Source organism: Python bivittatus, unplaced genomic scaffold (assembly GCF_059951505.1).
Source record: "Python bivittatus isolate LINGU-HERP-01145 unplaced genomic scaffold, Pbiv_v1 ctg000080_np1212, whole genome shotgun sequence".
NCBI classification, from domain to species: domain Eukaryota; kingdom Metazoa; phylum Chordata; class Lepidosauria; order Squamata; family Pythonidae; genus Python; species Python bivittatus.
Window position 1 is genome coordinate 67131914 of NW_028277035.1, and position 26196 is coordinate 67158109.

At 36.3% G+C, this 26196-nt stretch overlaps 1 protein-coding gene across 3 annotated transcripts in view; it reads left to right on the forward strand.

Annotated features, from left to right (window-relative positions):
* PLXND1 (plexin D1) overlaps positions 1 to 26196 on the forward strand; it is a 164226-nt gene that overhangs the window by 42574 nt on the left and 95456 nt on the right. For all 3 annotated transcript variants that reach the window (XR_015794916.1, XM_088134293.1, XM_088134295.1), the window contains exons 3-8: positions 885 to 1016; positions 5610 to 5710; positions 7591 to 7720; positions 8520 to 8694; positions 13291 to 13399; positions 16183 to 16285. Coding sequence is in view for 2 of the 3 variants with exons in the window: in XM_088134293.1 (XP_087990419.1) it covers positions 885 to 1016; positions 5610 to 5710; positions 7591 to 7720; positions 8520 to 8694; positions 13291 to 13399; positions 16183 to 16285 (750 nt within the window). In the remaining variant the exon portion in view is untranslated. The remainder of the gene's footprint in view (positions 1 to 884; positions 1017 to 5609; positions 5711 to 7590; positions 7721 to 8519; positions 8695 to 13290; positions 13400 to 16182; positions 16286 to 26196) is intronic.

Below are 26196 nucleotides of genomic sequence, written 5' to 3' on the forward strand. Positions count from 1 at the left end.
CTTCATATACTGATAACTTTCAGATAGTTGCTATATAATTCATAATTAGAACCACATTTTAAAATTGTATTACTCTTCTTAAAACCACATTAACAAACTAATGGATATTAAATCAAACAGAATAATAGTGGGGCAAGCCCATATCATATGCATAGTTGTTCCCTCCATCATTTTACACCAGCATAATGTGTAATCCTTACTAAACATTCTGAGATGTCCAATAAACATGAAGAAAATTAGCATCATCTCAAACTCATGAGAAACCAAATATTCTTTAAGATGTTGTTGAAGATTCTCACTCATCCAGGTGGAGTTATCTGGAGGTTGAGTCATGGCAACTGGACCTCTTTTCTTTTGGCTTGATAGGTTTCGCTGCTTGGAATGTATCAAACCAAAAGAAAAGAAGTCAATTTGCCATGACTCAAGCTCCAGATTCTTTAAGATGCTTAACCGTTGATTTGTTAATATGGGTTATTTCAACTCTTTAATCTAGAGTTCTTGCAAATAATTGATATACACCTTAGTAGTGCTCTTCAATTGCATATTAAAAACACTTTCGATTTAGAATAATCCACCACATGTTTCAGTGCTGATAGTAATTCAAGAGTTTTATTTGTTGCTAATGGCTGGTTTAGTTTACAAATCGGTACCAGCTTTTTCTTACAAACATGCTTCTGTATTATGAAGTTAAAGATGAAAGGAATTATTCACTGAATACCTTTCAAATTAGTCACTTCATTACATACACTGAATTCCATAGTTCTTGCAAAATTTAGATAATGCTACTGTTGTCTTAATATCTTTGATATGTTCACTTTCTCTCTCTTCTTTTACCTCGAAATTTATGAAATTGGAGATTATATAAAGTGTTTCCCTTTTTACAGATTAATCTGAACAGTTCAATGGAGGTTATAAGCAGAGAGTCAATTATGGTGGCTTATGGTGAACCTGTCCACCCCATTATGCAGTTTGATCCATCTGACTCCAGTTACCTGTATCTAATGACTTCTCATCAGGTAAGATTATTTCACAAACTTACCTTTCTACTACCATGAGATCTGTGCTGATTAAAACATATGGAAGTTTGAATTTAATCAATTATGGAGTTTCTCCAAACTTTTTCTACACCATACTTTTCACTGCTGGACAGATGATATAGTAAGACTGTTTTTCGTATAACATATTATGAAAATAATCTTTTCAGAATAATTGTTGGTTTTATTGTCTTGTCTTGAAATTTATACTTTTGCATCATCATGAGTAGCAACCTATAGCACTCCAGTTGTCACTAAATTATTACTCCATCATTCCTCTCCACTGATCATGCTTTATAGAGATGGTAAGGGCTGTGAGATGCCACATTTTTCTTACTTGGGTAGATCATGCAAATGCAGAGATAATTCTTTACTGGGCTTATTTTAAGTTTTAAGTTTAAGTTAACTATCTCAGTTTTTGAGATAGTTCCTATTGGCATGACTGACAAATAGTGGTGAGACAGGATTTTTCTTGAACAAGCCATAATTGGAGGATTCATGTACCCAGTAGTACACAATACTAAGTCAAAAAGAAAGATGTTACCTAGCCGGGTAACGAAACATTTGCAAGAAAACAACCAAGCTCAGAGAACCCCCGAAGGACACCACAGAAGACACATTATTAGTTAGGAGTATATGTGAATTGGACCATTGAATGTTTCTGATAAACAGATTTAATACACCTTTAACCTGCCCTTGATGGTGTCAGAACGAGGAGGAAAATAAAACTTTAGTATCAGTACAGTTAAGATTGATTATTCAGTTGGGCTGGATATGAGATAAAGGCAATATAATGGGACACAGCAGAGAACAGATCTTACAAGGGCATATTTGTACCATGGTTAGTTGCAAGTGGGGAAAGGCTATGAGAGTTGGCTATCTGACACATTTCTCTTACATAATTATGCTTTCCTACTGTATGTATTCAATTACAGCAGTGATGGGTCCATTGTTGGGAGATTCATAGGATAGGTTGGGGAAAGATATGCTTGGAGAAAGTCTATGTGGTCACTAAGAATTGACACCAACTTGATGGCACATTATCGATTAATCAGTCAGTCATTATCTTTAAACTGTCTAGTTGAAAAGGAAGTGAATTTGGCATTCCCAGCAAGCTTCTATGTTCATCCTACATTCCCTTTTAATCTGCTGAAATAGATATACAACCAATAATTTTCCGTTTGGTATTTAACCTCCTGACTGTAATTCCCTAATTAATGCATATTTCTAGTGTACAAAACTCATATTTTGTTCCTAAATCATTTATCCCATAACCATTTTTGATCAAAATAGTTTACAGGTAGTCCTCACTTAATGACCACAATTGGGACCAGAAACTGTTAAGCAAGACATCATGTGACCACAACAAACTTACAACCTTACTTCCACTGTGGTCATTAAGCAAATCACCCACCATCATTAAGTGAAACAGCACATGACCCTGACTTACGATTTTACTGGCAGCTTCTCCATTGACTCTGCTTGTCAGAAGCTGTCTGTGAAGCACATAAATGGCAATCACATGCCCACAGAACGCTGTGACAGTTGTAAATGCCTACTGATTCTGAAGTGCCCAAATCTTGATCATATGACTGTGGGGATGCAGCGACAGTTGTAAGTGCGAGGACCAGTTGTAAAGTTACTTTTTCAGCGCCATCGTAACTTTGAACAGTTGCTAAACAGGGCAGTCATTAAGTGACGACTACCTATACTTAAAAAACAAAATAAAGCTGCTCTTAAATTGAGTTCAGCTCCTCGTGACTACATGGGCACATCTATGTAGTTTTCTTAGGAATAATATGAAATTGGTTTGCTGTTACTTTTTTCTGGGGTATTTTTTTTTCAACTGGCCAATAGCCCTGGATTTGGTCTTTGATCCAAGTACTAATCAAATCCAACCCTGCTTAGTTTCCAAGCATAGAAAAGCTTGACCAGATATTGCCATCTGCTGAGATATAGTATAAGCTATATTAATTCATTACTAGCAATAATATTTAATTTTGGGAACTGTCAAGGCAAGAGGAGTGGGTATTCTGCTTGCAAGATAATCACAACATGTTCTGGGTAAACTACATAAGGCAAAGTTAAGTTTTAAAATTACAAGATGTAATAATTTGGTGGAAGCCATACAACATTTGTGCCTGTGCCCACAAAAGATGCCATTTGTTGTTATGAATGGCATCTTTAAAATGAAAAAGGTTGGAAATTTAATAAATAAAGTATAGGGAAAATCAGCTGTTAAAACATACCAAGCTCTTTGTAAATATCGAACAAACATAATCTATTTGTGGTCCTCCCCACAGCTGTTTTTGATGGGAAATATAGGAAAACCTGTTATGAAACCCAATATTGCCCCTGTGACGCAGGTGCCATAGAAACCACAGCCCACATTCTTTTATGTTGTCAGTTCTATGGAGACATTTGCCACCAGTTGATTACCCCTCTTTTATTTAAATTTCAGGGTATTCTGATATTTTTTATTTGCTTTTTATGTTAAACAACCAAGATAAATTGATTTCTCTAAAAGTAGCAAATTCTGCTACTTGATGCGTAAGCTTCACCCACAAATGGTTGCCAACAGTTATTGATGTTAGGGAATAATTTTGCTTTGTTTGTTTTATAGAATGTATTTTGATTGGTCAGTGACCAAAATAAAATCTCTGTCTGTCATCTATTTGTGAGAGAAATCGTATTGCCTGGGTGAAAAATTTCAACTGCCCATAGATATTGCCGTCAAACAAAGGCAAACCTGTGTCAGAATGATTTGTCAGTCTGGTGTTATGTATCGGCAGAAATACTTTATGAGCGCTCTCATATCAATGCATATGGAGGTAAAGCCATCAGGGAGCAGTATAATTCTGAATGGGGTCAATGCTACTGCAAATACAAAAGGCTTATCTTACTTTTGAATATATTTAGACAAATATTTTGAGTGATTGATCCAAATGGCAGATTATAGCAGTATTGCGTTAAATTCTTCTCAGATCTAATATTTATAAAATAAAGGCATCTTAAGATAGTAAGCAGTGTTTTAGGTCTGGAAAAATCCAAATTTATGCTTAGCAAGAAACATCCATGGACGTTTTTGAGCCAGTTTCCATCTCCCATCTTCACTTATATCTGCAATGCATTTTTGTAAAGCTAAAAATGCTATTCTCAGCTCTTGGAAAAAAGACGGGATACATGTATCAAATATATATTACCCATAAAAGAATGTACAAGCTTTTCACAAACACCTAGAAGCAAATTACGGGTACTGATATTCATCATTTTCTCCTCTTAAGCAGTTTACAATGTTTTTGCATTTCTAGGAAAATTATAGCTGTTTATATATCTTTTGTTAATCATTCTGGAAAGTATCTAAAATGGTAAAATCTTCCTTTTTTGCCATTTACTGTGATTCATGAGAGCACCTGAATAATGAAGCTATATTATCAAAGTGTGTCTGTGTGTGTGGTGGTAAATATATATATGATTTTGAAAAATAATTTCTAGGATAGTTATTTTTAAAAAACCCAATTAAAAAAACAAACTGTCATAAAAAGGGAGAAAGCAAAAGGCAGCAAGTTGAACCTGTAACCATCTTAAGGAACCTGTTAAAAAAAAAGAAATATAGAATTCCTTTACCAAGTTCTTTTGTTTAGATACTAATTTTTTTGCAAATAGAAGACAGATTTTAGCATTCTGTTAAAATATACATTTTTTCCTTTCTTCCTATCTGGAAGATTCAGAATGTGTAATAATATTGAAAATATGAACAATAGAATAATAAAATAACAAAAATGTAAATCATATTAAATTGTTATGGCTCTTTCCATCTTAGACATGTATACAAACACTTCAATCAATGAATTTATTTTACAATTCTTTACTAATCCCTCCCCCACTCCACATTTTTCAGGCAGCATGAATTTTACAGCAACAAATCTCAGTTTACTCTGCAAATGAGCTAGATATGAATATAATCAAAAGAGCATACATACATGATCTAGGCAAAATATTATGAGGGAAAATAGATGATTCTAAACTCTGTAAGACTCTAAGATCAAAGGCACACTCTCTATGACTGTTTATCAAATAAGTAAAACAGTCAACACATTATCCAGATGAAAATTTATCAGTGGATGGATGACTATAGCTAAATTATCTCTACCCAGGCACATTTATATCTATGTCTACTGTATATAATTCAAAGAATATTATCTAAAGCAGAAAATGACAGTTATAAGCACTTCAAGCTATGAAGCTGCTCCTTTTGGAGGAGAGCAACCCCATTTATAGTAAATTAATGACCACTTAATCTGGCAGATGAGCCTCCTACCAGCCAACATTTCAGTTTTCTAAATCTAAGGTTTAGTTGAGATTAACTAGTATCTCATCTGTATTGGATAAAAGGACAGAGAATGCTGGGTGCCATCCATATTCTGGTGCCATCTCTCTCCAATCATTTGGTCAGCCTCTATCAGTATAAGATGCTCAGTTGCTAAGTCAATTACTCATTAAAGAAGACTGCTAATAATAGTTTGATTCTTTAAAAATTGCTACCTTGGTTTTTTTCTGTTCTCTGTTACACAGATTGCTCATGTGAAAGTAGCTGCTTGTGACCAATACACTAAATGTACAGACTGCTTGGCCGCAGCTGATGCTTACTGTGGATGGTGTACCTTGGAAACCAGGTGGAATATTCTTGTACTTTATAACCCTCTTACAATAAGTCATTCTGAGCAGATAATGATTACCTGGTATTAATATTGTCTTGTTAACTTTCACCAGTTTCACTTTCACTTGTACAATATTAGATTGTTGATACAGTCTTCACAGAGTACATAAATATAATTAATATGATCTAGACATTCAAAAAGTGCTGGATAAATATTATTCAAACAATTTTCACTTTTTTATAAGGATTCACACATAAGCTTAATTATTTGTGAAAAAAATTAACAAACTTGTATATTATACTGTAATATAGAGGTAGTGTAAAATAGCACTGAATCTGAAAAGAATAAAAACCCATGCAATCCCTAATGAAATTTAATATAAAAATTACCTGTGTATTATTTTATCATATCACATTTAAATTAAAAAATTTAAGTCAACATATTCTTTTAAAAATTCTGTATGACACTAAGATGTTAGGACAACTTGGGGACTAAATAGTTGAGCTTTCTGTGTTTGGGGGTTTTTGGTGAAATATATTGTCCCCTTTTTAACTGTGACAAATTGCTGAGTTTAATTCTCTATTGTAATCATGCAACCTCCCCACCCTCCATTTACTTGGTGCACCTTACTTTTTCAATTCACCCTTGTAGCTATGCCTTATGAAATTTCCATGTATTTCTGGAAAGATGTAGGTGGAATTTCCTTCCATCTCTGAAGGGAAGATTGGGAATGCAAGGTTCCTAGCTGGAGATCCAGATGATTCTGAAGGCAAAGAATCTAATTATAAGAATTCATAGATGAAGAACATTAATTAGAAGTAAACAGCCTCTGTTTCTAAATTTGTCTCCTCCTGGCAACCCTTCTTAGATTACGTGCTTGTGTGGGGGAAAAATGAGGCTCTGATTGTGGGTTTTAATGATTAGATGGTTTGTGTTGATAGAAATAATGTGAACTTGGATTAATTAGTGGTAAGAGATTAATTTTCTTTCAGTTTGCATCTATATCTGTATTGGAGATAGTCAGAAGTCACTTTCTATTTCATTCTTCTATCTACTTTCACTATTTTAGTTTTTGTCTTTTTTCTTTTAGTTCTATCCTCTTTCTTTGCTGTACTCTCTGTTTTATATTTTAATTGTACTTTTTATATAATATAATAAAGTTTTTATTTAAAAAAGAAGTAAACAGCCTCTTTTTTCTTTTAAAATAATATATTCAGTGCTTTTAAATAGATTAAAATTTGATTAGGTTTATCTAATTTTATCTGGACATGACAGACCACAGAAGAACTATATCTAGTTCTTGCTTCATATCTCTACCAAACTCCGGTTTATTGAATACAAACTGGTGAGCTTGCTCCTTGCCTTCTTCTTTAATCCCTCTGGGAAGTTTTCTACCAACCCAAATTAGTTATGCCTTTTCTCTGATACATGTAGGTGAACATTCTTCTGAACAAATGAGTGTTACTGTTTACTAAGAATACTAATGAGATTTGCATAAGGTTAAATGGGGACCATTCTTATAAACAGAATTCCAGAATCTTATTTATTTGTTTATTTTCTTTCTTGTTTGCTTGTTTATACTAAAATAAACTAAAAATATTAAAGTCAAGAAGCCTGACTCACACCAAGAAAAGTCATGGGCATTATGCATATTTTGGACTAGGCAAAAATCTTTGTAGGAAACAGGCCAGAACATGTTCAACATAATCAAAGCCAAAACAATCTCTTGTGTTTTGATTATGAGGTTAACCTATTAATATAATGGCTATCATACTAATTGTATAAAATGATCATTAGTGAAATGACAAATATGAAGAAGATAGTAGTTTTTCAGTGAAATTAATAATTGTTTTTCTTCTAAAGGTCTAGTGTCATAAACATTCTTCTTGTTTTAGGTGTTCACTACAGCATGAATGTGCACATTCTGAGGAGTCCTATTTCTGGATCAGTGCCAACGAGGGAGTACAACAATGCCCTTCAATGACTACAATACCTTCAGAAATAAATATCGAGAACGAAAATGAAGTATGTCAAATAGGAATTGCAGTATCTGTTAATAGAATCTCTTAAGCAAGGGCAACTGATTCTAAAGTATTATGAACAGTTGATATTTATTTAAATAATGTATATGCCCCACCCCCGTCTCATAACAATAACTGGGTGGTGTGCAAGGATTACAAGAGCTACAAACAATGACCCATGATGCCCAAGGTATACAATAAATCCCAATCATAAAAAAGCACATCAGCTGCTTGTGAAAACAGCCTTGCGGAAGGCTGACAGGGTCAGTGCTCTCCGGATCTCTGAGAGGGGGCTGTTCTACAGGGCAGGTACTGTCACAGAGAAGGCATCTTGTAATGTTACCAACACAAGCTCTGGTATTTTGCTGTACTTGTAATTTTTACTCAATAGAGCAGCATATTTGTTCCATATATTTAACCTAAAAACATAGTTTGTCTGTTTGTTGTTGTTGTTTAGTCGTTAAGTCGTGTCCGACTCTTCGTGACCCCATGAACCATATTGCGCCAGGCCTTCCTGTCCTTCACTGCCTCCCTGAGTTTGCTCAGTTTCATGCTCATTGCTTCAGTGATGCTATCTAACCATCTCATCCTCTGCCGTCCTCTTCTCCTTTTGCCTTCAATCTTTCCCAGCATCAGGGTCTTCTCCAAAGAGATCTCTCTTCGCATTAGGTGACCAAAATATCTGAGCTTGAGCTTCATTATCGATCCTTCCAATGAGCAATCAGGGTTGATGTCTGTTTGTTAATGTAATTTAAATTTTTATTAATCCATTACAATGATAACATTTTGTTGTCCACTTTTAGGGCATGATAATCCAAATAAATGGGAACATTCCAAATATGAATGGAATGGAAATAGCTTGCAATTATGGAAATATTATCCAAACTACTGCTAGAATTCCTCTAAAATCTGGGAACCAATTCATTTACTGCAGTTTTCTTCCTAGAGAAAGTTATCCAGCCTTTCCATCAAATCAAGGTATGTATGAAAAACTGTGCTTTAAATAATGATGATGTGATATTGACATGAAAAATGAAAACTTTCTTAACTTTAATTTGTATTTAGCATTTATATTTAGTGAGGTGGTGTTCCTACAGTGGTGAAGAGTTTCATTAGATGAGTGATGGATTTATGAAAGTTTGCTTTGTTGAAAGTTACTTCTAGTTTCTATATATACTCTGCAGGAATGCTAACAAGGGAGTACTACTGTATTCTGAGGTAGCCTGCTATGCTTGATCGCAGTCCTATGAGTTCTGCCCTAAAAAATCCCTTGGGGGAAAAAAATCCTAGGTCTCAATCCTCATTATATGGCACAGGTAGACAATTCCTTCTAAAAGCACAAGAAGTACTGTGAATGAAACTAGAAGCAAAGACAAAAAAAAATTTAAACAACTTTAATTCTTGCCTTTTAGTATTTGAAACACGTTTATGCACACAGATTTTTTTTTGTTTAAAAAAGCCTTTTAAATATCACTAAAATATTTCTAGCTTAAAAATGTACTTTAAAATAATAGGTATAATTTCAGTGAGAGTGTTCTACTGCTATACCTTTGTAATATTATTCCACTTCATAGCTTTTTAAATAATGCAAAAATTATCTCCATTCACTATTATTTTAGTAAAAAGTTATAACACATCTATCTATATACTACTAAAACTCTAGTGTCTGTTTGCTTGTAACTTTTAACTGGGCAAAACGGTGCATCATAGGCCAAGAATTTTTGAACCAGGGTACCTCAAATGGGCTAACTTACAGAATGCGTCCAAAATCTGGGACCCATGACTCCTGTGGAATTGAAATTTGGCAAATTTTATAAAACATTTTATGACATAAAAATTAACATAAAACATTTTATGACATAATACAAAATGTCATAAAACATTTCCTGTGGTCAAAACCTGATGCTTGACTGTACTATACAGTTCAATATGAATGACATGGGCTATTTTCAAGGCAGATACATCTCTGAATATTTCCCTGAATTTTTAAGAACTTTTCCAGTGAAGGCAGTATATTAGAAGCTCTGCCATTGTTCAAGGCATTGAGGAATATGGTAAGGAAATATCTCTGAAATGATGACCCAACGGTCCACAGATTGTCTAGTTTATTTATTAAACATTTTGAATTTGAATTCTTTATTTATGATCAGAGACCAGCAATAGCAACAACCAAATAAAATTTAAAAAAGGAAAGAAAAAATATTGTCAAGTTATTTTTTGAGGTTAACTGTTTTATTAAACATTTAGCATTATTAGATTGTATGCCTATAATACTTTTAACATTCCTAGAAAGTTAAAAGATACTAATTTTCTAGTAACCTCCCTTTTTTTTTTTTTCTGCACTCAGTCGTTACCGACTCTGCAGTGACTGCTTTTTTTGGGGGGACAAGTCCTTTTTTTTGCAGTTTTCAAGGCAAGGTGTTTCGGAAGTGGTTTGCCGGTGCCTCCTTCCTAGAGCAGAGCCCAGCTGGCGAGCTCAGGAGGTGGGGTTTCCGTTGCTTCGCGCCTTTTTCGGGCGAGCGCAGCTTCCGCGCTACCAGCAACTGCTCCCGACTCCTTTTTGCAAGGCACCGCCAGCATTTTTCCTCCCACTGGAGTGAGAGTACCCATTTATCTACTCACGTAAGTTTTCGAACTGTTGGGTTGACAGGAACTGGGGGCAGAAGCAGGAGCTCACTCTGCTACGCGAAGGCTGGGTTCGAACCGCTGAAGTGTCGACCATTTCTGGCTGGCAACTTTCAGCATCATTAAGCCGCTGCACCACCGTGTCCCAAGTAACCTCCCTAATCATCTTTATATCATTTTATATACATTATAGTGTGAGGGATGTAGTGCTGTGACAGCATTATAATTTAATGTTCAAAAGATTGAATAAAATCATTAGTTGGCTGATTATGTATTTATTATGTTGCTGTTGTTTATGGTGTTTTTGTTAGCCACCCAGTCATGATTTTGAAATGGGAAGCCATATAAATTGAAATAAATAAATAAGCAAACAAATAATTGCATTCCTTGTTAAAGATATCTTCAGTGTATGCCGAGTTGTATTAAATTCTCTTCCTCTATAAATTACCCATATTCAAGTTATATCCATTAATAAGATGTAAAGGTATCTTAAAGGGCAGTGATATGAACTGAATATGGTCAGGATATATAACTCAAAATGCATAATATCACTCAATAGCAGATCATGGCATTATAACAGTCTTCTAATTCTAGAAACTTCTGTCTGGAAGTTTCTGTCTGGAATCATAAGAGCATTCTTTTTGTCCTTGTTTAGATAACAGTGCCATTCCAAGTACATTTGGGATTCAGTTGAACTTTTGAGCACTGAAAAAGTGGTTAGGGCTCTCTGTAAAATGAGCTCTGTCATCTGTGTTTTTATCCTTGCCTTTCCTGGCTTGTTAGAGCTGTGTAGAGAGTAAGGAAAATGAAAATGTATGGAGATATGTGAGCTCTGTTACCAAAGTGATGAGGGAAAAATCTTAAGTCTACAGCAAACAGAAAATATGTGGAAGGGGTTCAGACACCTCTCTAATTCACATAAGTATTGGGGGGGAGGGCATATAGCAGAATCAGACTTGTAAAATTCTGTTATTATAGCCACACTCAATAAAAGTAGTTTTAGCCTTTCTATGGAGTTGATTCCTGGTCTGGTTTACCTGGTGGGGCTGAGAAGCTGCCAGAAAAACAATGAGGGACTGGATATAGGTAGCAGTGAATGCTTCTTTCAGTGAGGGGATGATGCCACTACCCTTGAGAGATAGTGGTATACAGTCTTCTGAACAGGCTATTATGGGCAATTATCACCCTGCGTCCAATTTTCCTGGCACAGCATCTCTTTGTTCAGTAATTACACCAGTCTTCCCCAACCCACGTGCTTTTTGGATGTGATAGCATCAACTGCAGAATGCCTCAGGCATGGAATACAGTAGAAGTGTCAGTACATAAGTCATGACATACATCTGGAGAATGTTTGGGATTGAGTTAGCCCTTCAAGGTAGGCCAGGTCAGAAAACAGACTCCATTAGATTTACTGGAACTCTACTTTATTGATGCAGGCTATAGTGACAGAATCTTGAAAGCCTGACATTGTTTTGCTTCCCTTCCTCTTATACCAACAAGAGTTGAGTTTCTTTCTAATGCTTTCTTCCTGTCCTAGGCTTAAATCATGTTTTGCTAACTGTCACCATATACCTTCTCCAAGGCCATCTCTGTGATTCTCTACAGGATGTCTGAATTACATGTGTAGCAGAAGTTGTATTGGTGGGCCAGTTTGAGTTATGTAAGAAAAGCTTATCTACAGTACTAATTGACTGCTTCTTATATGGCTATCTCATTTATTAATGTTACTGTTTTTAGGCAAATGTAGTTTTTCGGCCTGAAAGTTAAAATCGCAGTTTCAAGTCATCTTTTGATTATTTGCTACACTTTGTTTAGTAAAAATAAAATTTCATGGTTATACAATGCTGAATAAATCTATTTATAAAGTTTGGATCTTTTTATCTTGGGCACAGTTCAGAAGTCTTGTCAAAACAAATACTTTATATGAAAATCCTGACTCTTCAAAGTACTGAATTTATGATTAAATAACGGTGCATGAAAATTTATGATTAAATAACGGTGCATGAAAAATTGCTTCAGAATAAAGGATGATCCCACCCGACCTCACAGAGAGGGCATGCTCCGGATCCCCGCAGTAAAAGAACTTCAATTAGCGGGGTCCAGAAGGCGGGCCTTCTCTGCTGTGGCCCCCGCCCTTTGGAACATCTTGCCCCCAGAGGTGAGACAGGCCCCCTCACTCCAGGCCTTTTGGAGGGATTTGAAGACCTGGCTCTGCCATTTGGCCTGGGGCGGGGAGGGAGGATATCAGAAATGGGGTTGGCTGGCCCCTTAGCGGCCTAGTGTGGCCCCTATCGGGCTCTTGGATTTTTTAGCTTTTTTATTTTTGTAATGTCTGGTTTTTATAACTTTTAATTGTATTTCTGATTTTAGTTTGTTGTAAGCCGCCCAGAGTCCCCCGTTGTGGGGAGATGGGCGGGGACAAGTCAAATAAATAAATAAATAAATAAATAAAAATGAGTGAATATGTCAACTCCATTTTGTTCATTTTTAAAAATTTTCCAATCTTAATTTTATCCTATCCTATTTTATGCAAAGAAGGGACATTTTCATGCAATTTAGTTACAAGCTGCATTTCAAAATTTCAAAATATGAATATATTTTTGTGTATATTCTGAATCACATATCAGTTTCTCAATATTTAAAACCTACATTTTTGAAAAATCTTACTAACAAAAATAAATTCCCACAGAGATTATTTACTACCACCTACATAATAATTCACAAAATATTTATTGTCAGCTTTTCTTGTTTCATATATTTGTATTTGTAATGTAACAAAATAATCTTGGGAGTGTTTGGAGAAGTCGAAGAACTCTTGAGAAACCTCATGTCTTGGGTAAACAACAGTTTTGAAACTTTTTTTTCTTCAGACATTCATTTTGTCTTGAAAATAAACTATGAAAAGAGTTCTCTTGTGACTTGCTTTTTTTGGGGGCTTGTTTGTTTCAGATCATGTAATTATTCAAACTGCAGTCCAGGTCAATGGAAAAAACATTGTGTGGGCCAATTTCACCATCTATGATTGCAAGAGAACTGGAAATATTTATCCAAAGACGGCGTAAGTGATCTCATGGCCTGTAAATTACAGAGGAAGGCAGGTTGCTGACAGACAGTAGGTTGGTTAGCTTTGGTTTGCTTCAGAATTCAGTGGTAGGAAATCCCCTTTATCTTTGTTGGTGGTTTCAATTTAAGCAGGAGGAAAGATTGTGAAATAGATAATCCAAAATACTGTACATTCAACTCCCAATTTTTTAGAGAGAGGTTTTTCTAATTGTGGGTTGCAACCCCCTGGGAATTACATGAGCAACTTGGGGGAAGTTGCAAATTTAAAAAAAAATAAAAAATTATTTCAGACATTAGCCAAAAATGGACATATGGTTATCACTAAGCTTACAAATCAGTTTTATAATTTATTTATTTCTTAGCAGAGTCGTAAGAATTCTATGAACTGCAGCAATATTGTTTGTTATAGCAGATTAATTTAAAATAAACTTTTAAAATACTGTATACTTACATATCTATTTACTTTACAAAATAGTCACATATATCCATAAAAATCTGCTACGTCCAAAATTTCAGTAAACATTTTTATCTTGTCTTGATTAAACTAGAATGTATTTCATGGATTGGAATTTTTCGTAGATTGGAGTAACGATGGCCGAACCCCATATTTTTGTGGTCGATTGATCGTGACAAACTGTTATTGGATATTGGCAGTTCATTGACACTGACCACAAATAATTGGATTTGGCTTCTGTCATAAATATTCATATATCTCCAGCCTCCCTGCCAGCAAGGCATGTAATACCATATCTGTAGTCTTTGAAGTATCTGCGGAAGTATATATGTTAGCATAGCTCAGGGTGTTTTCCTGTAATTTTAACAAATGTTAAAGTGATTACTACTATGCTTGCTACTAAAGAGGAGAAGCAATTCTTCTGACACATCTCTGTTGATACCTCTTTGAATATAAATTCCTGACAGAAGTCTGTCCCTGAATTTTGGAGCAGGGTGCAAAATTAATACAAAGTATTAAATGAGAAAGCTATAAATATATTGAATTCTGTTTGTATGAGACAGGATATAGAGCCATAAAGAACAAATATTGATTAAAATAAATGTGGAATGAAAAATATGAGTGGTTGTCTCAGAAATGAAAACTAGATTCCAGGAATCATGCAAAACTAAGCAAGATCGTCTTTCCCATTTAAAAATATGATTTTGAATGTGACTGTTTTTGTTTGTTTCCAATGAAACAGTTTTATTTTGCAAAGTCATAAGGTACTATCACTGTTTTATTTGATAGATATATAAAATTATTATCAAAATCATGTATTATTTTTTGCCCAACGCTACTCCCACTGAAATCTTTAGTTTTATTCAGGGGGCAGGGGGAATGGCAGAAGCACAGACATATATTTTTTTTTTAGGCGGTCACAGTATCAATCAGTTTGCAAACCTTGTTGTAGATTAACTAAGCTAGAATCATTTTGGTATCTACAAGGTATTTTGTGTGCTGGGCAGGATTTGGCAGGAAAGATGGCACAACCTGCCAAGAATTGCCTAGAGCCTAGAGGTTTTAGAGCATTTCAGGCCATCTGGATATGTTGATGGTTTGGGGCATTTCTTTCTTTCCCATTTTCTTAAACATGATAATATTCTTGTCTGAAAGCTTTAGAGTTAACCCTCAGAACACTATTATCATAAAAGGAACAGTTACATTTTTGAGATTGTTCAGTTTATTATAGAATAGAGAACAATTTCTGGAGGTACAGTAAATATGCTTAAATCTATTGTACAGCATATAGATTTGTGGATATAGTTGTTTATCATGTCTGGCCTGCTTTTTCTTCCATCGGCCATTACCAGTATGGCAGGAAGCTATCTTTCACATGATTTTTCTTGCTATCTTTTTAAAGCAATTTATTTTTGGTTATTAGGAGATACAGGTAGTAGCAGTAAGTGGAATCTAAGGTGCATTGAAAGAAGATATCTTCAATATAATTTTAAAAACTCTCAGTCAACAGCAAGCAGATTTTTTCACAAGATGGCTTGCCAGTCCCAAAGTATGATATCAATTATATTAACACATTGTGCTAAACTAAATTTAACTATACTTTATTGAATAAGCCAAAATATTATTATTCCTAAGCCAAACCAGCCATTTTGTAGTTGATATGAGAAAGGGGTATATTTGCCCTACAGGAATAGCAGCAAAAATAGTAAGTAAAAGATGTGGAGAAACATATAATGAAGATGGAAAGCAAACGATAGAGCAGAAACACAGATGCAGAATAAATAGATTAGGGAAGTAGATAATCTGTTCTAAAATAATTTACTTGCATGGACTAGTACTGAAATGACTGAAAGAATATTCTTCAGAATTAAAAAGTAGATGAGTATGGCTGCAAAAATGTTATTTTTCATGTGTGACCTTGTTTGCTGCATTTGGGATCAGCTGCTCATGAATACCTGGAGACTGCAATCCACAGTTCAAGAACCCCTCTCTACAATATTTTGGTATTGAGTGTATACTACTTTGGATTATCTAATTTACAGTCTGTCCTCCTACTTAAAATAAAACCTCTACCACCAGCAACAACAAAAAAATAACACAACATAGATGTGATAAGTGTGTTTGCATATTAGACATAATAGTGAAGGACCGTCTCTTGGCCACTCTATCACACATACACACAAATAATTTAAAATACTTTAGATTTTCAGTACATAGTCTTGCCATAAACCATAACACAGAATTTGCAGACTCGTAAGGAAAATAGAGTTTCAAAGAGGAGGCTGGTATAGATTAGTAAATGTAATGTCTTTTATATATTTCAGATGTATCAGTTGCCTCTCAGCTGAATGGAAATGTTACTGGTGTCCTAGAAGAAGCTCCTGTGTATCCAATGTGACTGAATGTGAGAATTCAGTACAGATTACTGTAAGGCACATAACAGTATAGTTCTTATTATTTCTTGTTTTAATGTTTGATTTGTTTCTCTTGTGTGGGGGGAAGTAATTGCTGCCAACAAAGGCTTTTTTTTCAGGAGTATTACAGAAACACTTATGTTCAGAAAATGTTGCATGGCACTGAGGGGAGTTTTGGAGGACTAGATCTCTGGACACTTTTCATAGCATGCTTTCAAATTACTGAGGGTTCCAATGCTCTACATCTTATTTTGTTTATAGATTGCTCAGTTCCATTACAACTGTGTGCAGCATAAAATATATGAAGTTTAAAGTAAAATAATCGACACAATACAAAAAGAACGTCTAGAGAAAAACAACCACTGTTCCACAAATCAGGGGCCCATCATCCACGCTAGCCAGGCTTTAAAGGCATGTCTAAATAAGGTCAAGGTGTGACCTGTACAGATCTGGGGGAGGGGAGGATGTCATTCCAGAGGGCAAGTGCTACAACAGAGAAGGATTAAGTTTAAGTGGCATTCCTTAACTGATGGGACCTGAAGCATGATAACTCTGCTAGATTGTACAGGACAGACAGCAACTATGGAAGACAAGCAGCCTCTCAAGTAATGAGGCCCTATGCCATGAAGGGATTTATAGGGGATAACCAGCACCTTGAATTGCACCCAGAAGCCTTGGGGCAGAGATGTTACACAGACATATGGAGGCATATCCATAACTGGCCATGTTGCTGCATTCTAGATCAGCTACAGCATCTGAATGGTTTTCAAGTGCAGCCTCATGCAAGACACATTGCAATAATCCACAGGTGATGTTCAGTGGGAGGAGTGAGACTGTCAAGCACTGATGCATCCCATATATCAGGGATCTCTGCTGGACCCAACTGGACCCAAACACAGAAAAAAGGAGGAGAATAAAATGCCTAGAATATTTCTTAAAGCCGCTATCACACAGAGCAGGGAATGAGTCACTTTAAAGAGGGTTGCTGGGCAGCTATCTATGAACTGATAAAAGCAGAGAAATAACTATGTTTTGCTATTCTTAGCACTACAATGTGAACCCTGCTGTGGGTTTTATTCATACTCATTTCAGTTCACTCTATACTTCTAATGGTGCTCTAAGCATCTCTTATAGTGTTTTATCTTCCACAATTCCTTGGAGAACCAAGATGCATCATGGAATTGGTTCACAGTGAGAAGCTACATAGGAGCAATCCAGTCCAAGACATGCCCATTCCAGGCAGTGACCAAGGCCTCAGTCAAACCACCCATCAGATGCTTAGGAAAACCCCCAGTTATCTCTGGAACTCTGTATTAATTAGATTGTGGCAGACCAATCTAATGTGTCCTACCTCCCTACAAGGGCAGAAGCTAGCCAAAAGCTATTAGAGAATGATCTGACCATGGCAAAAGACTGATCATTCCCACATCATGTTGCAACTGCCTCATTGTAAAAAACAGGTCTAGCATGTGAAACCCATCCCCCAGTGTGTGTGGGGCTCTCAATGACTTGGATCAGGTCCATGCTTGCCATACGTTCCCATAAGCCTTGGAGTCTCTACCACCAGAACAAAGTCATTGATGAAAACCCTTCCAGAGTATGGTGCCATTTACTCTTGGGACTTGCTCCATCTTTTCTGTTTCTTGATTCGAATATGTCTACAGCTACTGCTCAACTGAACCAGGCTGACATCACTATTGCCACAAGTACTGCCTTTGAAAATGGGCTTACATCTTACATATCTATTTGTGGTACAGTATGGTTGCCTTATTAATTTTATTTCTGCTATCTGTTGATTACTTTAATTGACAGAATAATGTTGTCAGAGGAGTTGGATCTAGAATTCTCAGGCTGTTTTCTCCTCCCTACCCTAATGTTTAGAGATGGAGAAGAATTTCTATTGAAATAGATGTGATAAGCCCATTGGAGGCTCCTCTCAATAACCTTTGTTCACTCTTAAATTGGAAATATCCACTACACCACACTTACAACTATTTTTATTGCTGTGATCCCTATGGCTCTTCTCCATTCCATTTCCTTTTGGGAGTTTTATGCTCACCATCTTCATCTTATTCTTTATCTCAAATGACATAGATTGTTTCTCAGCCCCCAGCCAGTTCCATCTACATTGCAGCTTTGATGTTGACCAAATCTAAAGGTATTACTTCTACTATAGGCCAGACAACATTTACTCCACCCAACTATTTATCTTTGGTGGTAGCCCTCAGCTCTGCTCTCTTAGGCCCAGAAGATTCTCTGATTTCTCTCAAGTGTTCTTTGTTCCTCGTTGTCTAGTCTATGCTTTAAGCTTGCTTCTATTGGACTTATCTCTTACACCTGGTGCTTTCCCTGTTTATGCAGAACTTGTTTGTAGACTAACACTGCTTGACCAGCTCTGTGCTCCAAAGAATCCTAGAATAATGCTTCAGACTCTGGAACTGCAGCTGTATGCAAAGCAGCTACTGCTAACAGCTAAAAGTCCTCAGCTTCACAGCTGAACTACCAAAGCTCCTGTAGGTGATTTCTGCCTTCTGATTTATTCCTGTGGCAAGCTGCAAAAAGTTATTGGAACACTCCAGCAGCCATTGTTCCTTCTATCTGATAAAAAAAATCCAAAAGTTTTACTAGATTTGACTAGATGGGTTCTCTTCCTTTCCCCTTTACTCCAAACAGATAAATACAAAACCATCTGTTTATATTTTCTTTCATTTGCATACAAATCTGGGTAAGATCCAATTTACCAGATTTAATAGGAATCCTGTTACCAAGATAAACAAAGGAGTCAGAACAAATCAGATAGCTTTGTTATTACATTATTACTGGGATCCAGTGGCATCAAGTCTGATTCATTCCAAATTATAAAAAAAAACAGATAGGATACCAAATTTACATATTAGTGAAATGAGATTAGGCATTGGTTTTTGGATTCTGAATTCTGGGAAAGCCACAACTCATTCACTTCAGAAGCTTCCAAGAAAATTTTTGGTCAAGAAATTTATGTTTAATGTGGATTGCTTGTTCCCACCTATTTCTATAGTGGGGAGCCTATTGGTGACTTTACCACAGCTATCCTGCAAGTCCTTTAAGCTGAATGACTTTAAACAGTGATTTTAGTATATTAAATAGATTGGTTCTGTATCTTCTATACCTTCGTACCAGAGATAAGGTTCTCCTTCAGTCAGAAATCCTTTTTCTCCCAAAGGTTACACACACTTTTTAATAAAAATCCACATATGGTTAACTGAATTCTTCTGTGAATTCAGAATCAGTATTTCTTAATGTTTTTGCTACAATCTACAACCTCTGAACTTGAATTAATTTGCTTCTGCCTAATAAAGCAATTGCTGCTGTTAGTCAATATTAGAACTCTATTTTTAAAGAAGCTCCTTTCTGGATAAACTGTCTTCTCCTTGAAAACATTATTTCCTAAGCATATTATGCTTTCTGCTTTAGAATCTCACATTAACCTTTTATAGAAAGTATATAATTTCCAGTAGCTTCTTGACTGTGACTTCATCTTAGGTCTCTTAGGATGCTTACACTGTCAACAAAACAAGCTGCTTAACAGATACAGGTAGTCCTCAGGTTACAGCGACAATTAGGACTGCAATTTCCGTCATTAAGCAATGCATCGCTTAGTGATGGCAATCCCAGCATTTCCCATTACTGACATTAAGAAAGGATCTCAGGTTGTTAAGCAAGGACCTCCTTGCAACTTCCTGCCAGCTTCCAACAAGCAAAGTCAGTGGGGAAGCCGGGAAGAAGTCGCAAGTCCCAGGCAGCTCACAGGCAGGCCAGCAGGAAGGTAAGTGGCTGCTGCTGGGTGAGGGAGGGTGTGCGAGTGGCCAGTGCAAGCAGGGGGGTGCTGTGAACACCATAGCTGGGCTCCTCTGAGGAAAAAGCCATGAAGGTGCAAGCAACATACCAGAGCGACTTGCGACCTTCCCTGCCAACTTCCCTGTTGACTTTGCTTGTGGGTAGCCGGCAGAGAAGGTCACAAATGGCAATTACATGACATGGGACACTGCAACTGTCGTAAGTGCAAGCCAGTTGCCAAGCACCTGGATCACAATCACATGACCGTGGGGGGTGCTGGGACGGCTGTTGTAACTTCAAATAGTCACTGAACGAGTGGTTGTTACCTGAGGACTACCTGTATAGATTAAGATAAGAAAATGAATCCAGGTTAGCCAGAAAGGTTATTTTCAAAAGCACCTTCAATTTTCAATGGATGTTGAAAAGCTCTTTGATGTGGTTCAGATTGAATTTATGAACTGTATTTTAAGAAGATATGGGTTTACATCATCTTTGGTTCACTAAATTTGCTATCGTCACTCAATAAGAAGAGTTACTACAAATGAATTTGTCCCTCAACCTATCAAGTTATATAGTAGTCCCCATCAAAAATCCATGTTTCCTTTCATCTTCAAATTGGTTCTTGAACCATTGCTTTTTCTGCTGGACAGTCTCAAGATATTAAGGGTGTGATGGCACTCTTAAATGAAAATTGTTCTTATATGCTGAGATGTTATTGCTATTCTTGACAATTATGCAGTGCCATTAACAAAGCTTATTTAAGTTGTACAGCAATATGGTTTGTACTCCAATTATACCATTAACTGGAGAAAATCTGGTTTGCTGTCTTTGGGACCCACTATATCTGCAGAGTACCGTAAGTTCCTTCCTGAGATCTTTGTCTTTCTTGGCTGTGGCTTCTCTTCTCTTCTTGGCAATTTCCACTGTATGTTCTGACATCCAGTTTGCTTTCTTTTGTTTCTTGATCTTTGGTAGTCTCTTTTCACATTGATCCTCAATAATGTCTTTGATTTCATTCCACAGTTCCTTGGTGTCCTATCAAAGTTCCAGCCTTCAAAGCAATTCCCAGTGTTCTTGAAATGGTCATTATATGCTCAAGATCATATCAGGGAAACTGGTTGGCTTTGTTCTTCCACTTTAGCTTGACTTGCAATTTGCACGTTAGTAGGTTGTGATCTGTTCCACAGTCAGCCACTCACTGGGCACAACTTTGACATTATAATTGAGCTTTTCCACCTCCTTGTACCAATAATATAGTCAACTTTGACTTCTGTGTATTCCATTTGATGATATCTTTTGTTGTTTGAAGATTGTGTTAGCAATGAAGAAATCATTGGTTTGGCAGAAGCTGAAAGTCTTTCTCCTTCATTTTTGTTTCCCAAGCTATACGCTTCAACTACATTTTTCTCCTTACTGTTTCCAACTTTGGCATTCCATTGTCCAACCACAAACACCCTATCTTGCTTGCATGTTCTGTCAGTTTGAAATTAAACTTAATAATAAAAGGTGTCAATTTCTTCTTCACGTCAGTGGTTTGAGCATAAACTTGAATAACTCTCATTTTTAAAAGACTGTCTTCAAAGTCCAATTTATATTATTTGGTCATTGGCTGCATTGTACCTAAGTATTGTCTTTGCTATATCCTTCATGACTATGAAAGTAATATCATTCCTTATTTGTTTTTGGTGTTCTCAGTAGTAAATAGTATGATCTTCTGATTGAAAGTGTCTAATTCCAATCCATTTCAATTCACTGATGTCTAAAATGTCATTATGTAGTCAGTTCATTTCATTGTTCGCTGTTGAGTTTTCCCATGTTCGTATTTCTTACATTCTTTGTTCCCACTGTAATTCTGTCTTCGCAAATTGGGGTCAGAAGATCCTAGCATCCTCTATCTATGTGGTTGTTAAGAATTAACACCAACTTGATGGCACATAATAAATCAATGGCAACATCAGCAATTAGACTTCCCAAAGGCTTTAATCTAACTACGTTATAAACAACATTAGTACTCTAATTAAGAATAAATAGGCTGCTTTATTTATTTAATTTTTTTTTTTAATTTATATACATGCCACATTTATATAGCTGCCCATCTCACACAAAGTGACTCTAGGTGGCATGCAACAGTTTTTTATTTTATTGTAAAAAGATGCATTAAAAGCTACTTTTAGGGTGCTTTTAGCAAATGCACATCTCATCAAAGTAGCAACTGCAGCAAATTATACCAAAGATATATGTACCATATCTATTTTAACTATTCATTCACCATTAAAAGTAATGGTGGAATCCCAGATTCATCTGAAAACTAAATATAAGAGAATCATTTGTAGTAAGAGTAGTAGATCCAATTAGACATTGATCCTTTGCTTCTTGGTATTCCGCAGATTCAGAGTCATACAGAAAATATGAATCTTGTTCTGACGAGTTGCTTGTCTATGATACAGGCCTACCCTGTTTATTACTTTGAATGCATCATTTTGTTTCTCTCCATTTCAATGTCCCCAGTTTATTTTTTAAAACTTACCTAGTTGCAATAATTAGAGTCTTTTTGGAAAGTTGCTTCACAGCCTCAGATCAAAAGCACTGTTTAAATACAGAACAGTATTAATAGAATTCTAAAGGATTAAACACCAAATGTGCCAAGGCATGTTCTGTCTCAGGTACATCCAGGCAGCCATACCCACTGTGGAGCTGAATATACCAGGTTCATCCATCTAGAATGTATTTGCTAGAGTGATTAAACATCAGTATGCCTGGGTTGCAGCATTCAGTTGATTTCCTTGGACTGGAAACAAAAGACTGGAGCACAGAAAGGGAATAGCTGAGAATTAGGGTTTAATAGCTTAACCCTTAATATACGTTGGAAGGGAACACTGGGCCTGTTAGTGATTATCTTAAGTAAACAGCCTGTTTTGCAGACTCTTTTGTCAGTAAAAGGTCTCTGTTTGTTATACATCCTTTACATGTAAAATTGGGCATGGTAATTCTTCCTCACTTTAGTGAGTGCTTTACAAAGAGAAGAGGAAGAATGTATTACACAAGTTTAAATGGCAGGTATTATTTTTAAAACTGAAGGGCAGAGCATATTGTCCATTGCTTGATGAAATATTTTTTTAATTTACTTTTGGCAAGACCCCAGTAATACGATTTTCAAAACTAAAATAGGACCCAGTGAAAATTCAGTATAGCACTAATTAATAGTAAACTGTCCTTTTAATAGATTTTAAAATGTTAAACCTCAAAGCATAAACATATATTTAAGTAGTAATAAGTGTGATTCAAATAGAGAGGGTTTTTTTGGTTTGGGGGGAGGGTTAGCTTAGAAGAGAGAACACTAAGCACCATTCTTCAGCTTTTCAGATAGAAAAAGTCATCCTGGATTTCAGTTCCATTATTTTTCCTTATTCCCTTGTTATGAGCACAGCAAAAGTGCTTTCATCCTATTGAAGAGACTGAAGCAGCCCTTACTTGCAATTAAAGCTTTATGTGCATATCAGAATGTTGAATCATTTTGGATTGCAGCAAATGGTTTTGCTAGTCTAAGTGAAGATTTTAAAAATATAATAACTGGAAAGTGCATGTATTTTTAAGTTAAGCAGCCAGTGCCCTATACAATCAGTTCTGACAGCTGCAGAATCCTATCATTTTCAGTGATATTTAATTTTGCTACTTCTTGATATGGGAGAGCAACCATTAATTTTCAGGAAAGGCTAATAGCATTTTAAATGAGCCAGGAACTGAGCAATTCAGAGAAGTTTGAAAAAACAGGGCTTTACTTTTATCCTTTTTCAATGATATTTTGGGTAATGGTTTCTTGTGGTTTGATATCTTATCTCTTTTTCAGTCCCTTGACATTTCCTGCCATAAGCAAAGATCTACCATAATAATAATAGTTATTGTTGGGCATGCAGTCAGCCAATTGTTTAGACTGGATTTGGCATTTTTATGCACCTATCGAGTCCTTCCCAAGGACCTGGGATAGGCAGTAAAGCTGCCTTTTGCATTTGACTGATGGTGATTTTGTCAATCCTGATGGCATTCAAGTGGTGCTCCAGTTGTTTTGGGATTGCACCTAAGGCACCTGTAATTGTTGGTACAATCTTTGCTTTCTTTTGCCATAGTCATTCTACTTCTATCTGCAGGTCTTTGTATTTTGTGATTTTCTCCAGTTCTTTCTCTTCTATTCTGCTGTCTCCAGGTATTGCAATGTCCACTATCCAGACTTTTTTGTCTTTCTTATCAACAATTGTTAAGTCTGGGGTGTTGTGTGGCAGATGCTGGTCTGTTTGAATTCTAAAGTCCCAGAGCACTTTGGCTTCTTCATTTTCTATTACTTTGACTGTTTTGTGGTCCCACCAGTTAGTGCTTGCAGGCAAATGGTATTTCTTGCAAATATTCCAATGCACCATTGTTGCTACTTTGTCATGCCATTGTTTGTAGTCAATCTGTGTAATTTTCTTGCAGCAGCCAGAATTAGCTACTCTGTCTCTTTCTTCAACTTTCCTGCTCTTAGCCATTGCCAGGTCTTCTTGTTATCTGCTTTACCTGCTAGTTTGTGTGTGTGTGTGTGTGTGTGTGTGTGTGTGTACTGGCCATGTAATACTTTGCCTTGCCATGTTTCTTTTCTGTTCTTCATTTGGTCTTTCTTGTAGGCCAGTTTGGTCTCTTCGGTATTCAGTAAGCCTTCATGGTGTACTAGCTTCAGTGCATCTTCTTCACTGTCCTTCAGATATTCTTCCAATGCCGTTTTCTCTTCTTCAACTGTCTGGTGTACTTGCAACATTCCACACCCACCTATGCTCCTTGGTAAGTAGAGTTTGTCAACGTTGCTGCGTGAATGAAGGGCATGATTCATTGTCATTATTTTTCTGGCCTTCCTATCCAGGGCTTTTAGTTCTGCTTGAGTCGAGTCCACTATCCCAGCTGTGTATCTAATGACCGGAATTGCCCAGGTGTTAATTTCCTTGATGGCATTTCCTCCACTGAGTTGGACTTTAAGATCTTCTTCACTCTCATGATGTATTCACTACTAATCTTCTTCTTGACTTCAATGTGCTTGATGTTGTCAGCTTGAAAGATGACCAGGTATTTGTAGTGGTCTTCTTCATCCAGACTCTTGGTGTATTTCCATAGGGCATCTTGATTCCTTCAGTTTTCACTATTTTTCCCCTGTTGATGGTCAGGGTGGCACATTTGTCCAGTCCAAACTCCACTGCAATATCTTGGCTGTATATTTGGACAGTGTTGAGCACCATATTTCAGATGGTGTGTGCAGCTTAAGATCATCTATGTAAAGGAGGTGTGATAGCCTGGCAGATGTTTTTGATGTATGATAGCCCTGGCCTGACTTGCTCAATATTGTTAACGGAGGAATCAGTGCAATGACAAACAGTAGTGGTGATAGTGAGTCTCCTCAAAAAATTCCTCTCTTGATATTAATCTCTCCCATTCTATCACCATTGACCAGCAACTGTGACTTCCATTGTGCCACTGATCTTTGTACAAAGCTTCTGATGTTTCTACTGACTCCTTTTATTTCTTGATTATCCAATCATGTGGCAGGGAGTCAAAAGCCTTATTATTATTATGGTTGGTTGATTGCACAGTCAGCCAGGTATTTAGACTGGATTTGCATTTTTATCCACCTATTGAGTCCTTCCCAAGGAACTAGCCAGATCGAACATATACAAGAAAACAGGAATTTTTTGAACATTCAGTTCTTTTTTCCTGTGCCAGCCCCAAATGAAAGACACAGCTGAATTTTCACAAGGCAAGAGATGGAATTGTAGAGAACTAAACTGTTCTGTACCATTTCTTTTTCTAGCAACTGAAGTGGTTACTTCTACATCAAGTATACACACATTCCTTTCTGGATTTGCTCATGGATCAGAATTTTACAATACTGCTCATATTAAGGAGGCTCATGGATCAGAATTTTACCATACCTCTCTGGTGATTCACTTCTTTATTTGCATGCCTCTGAAAGCCTGAAATGAGGTTTTTTTTTCCTCACCAAATAAGCATTTTAAGACTACTGAGAGGATAGGCAGAATCAATGGAGAGGCATTCTCTTCTTGCAAATGTTGCTGTTTGTAGCATTTAAGA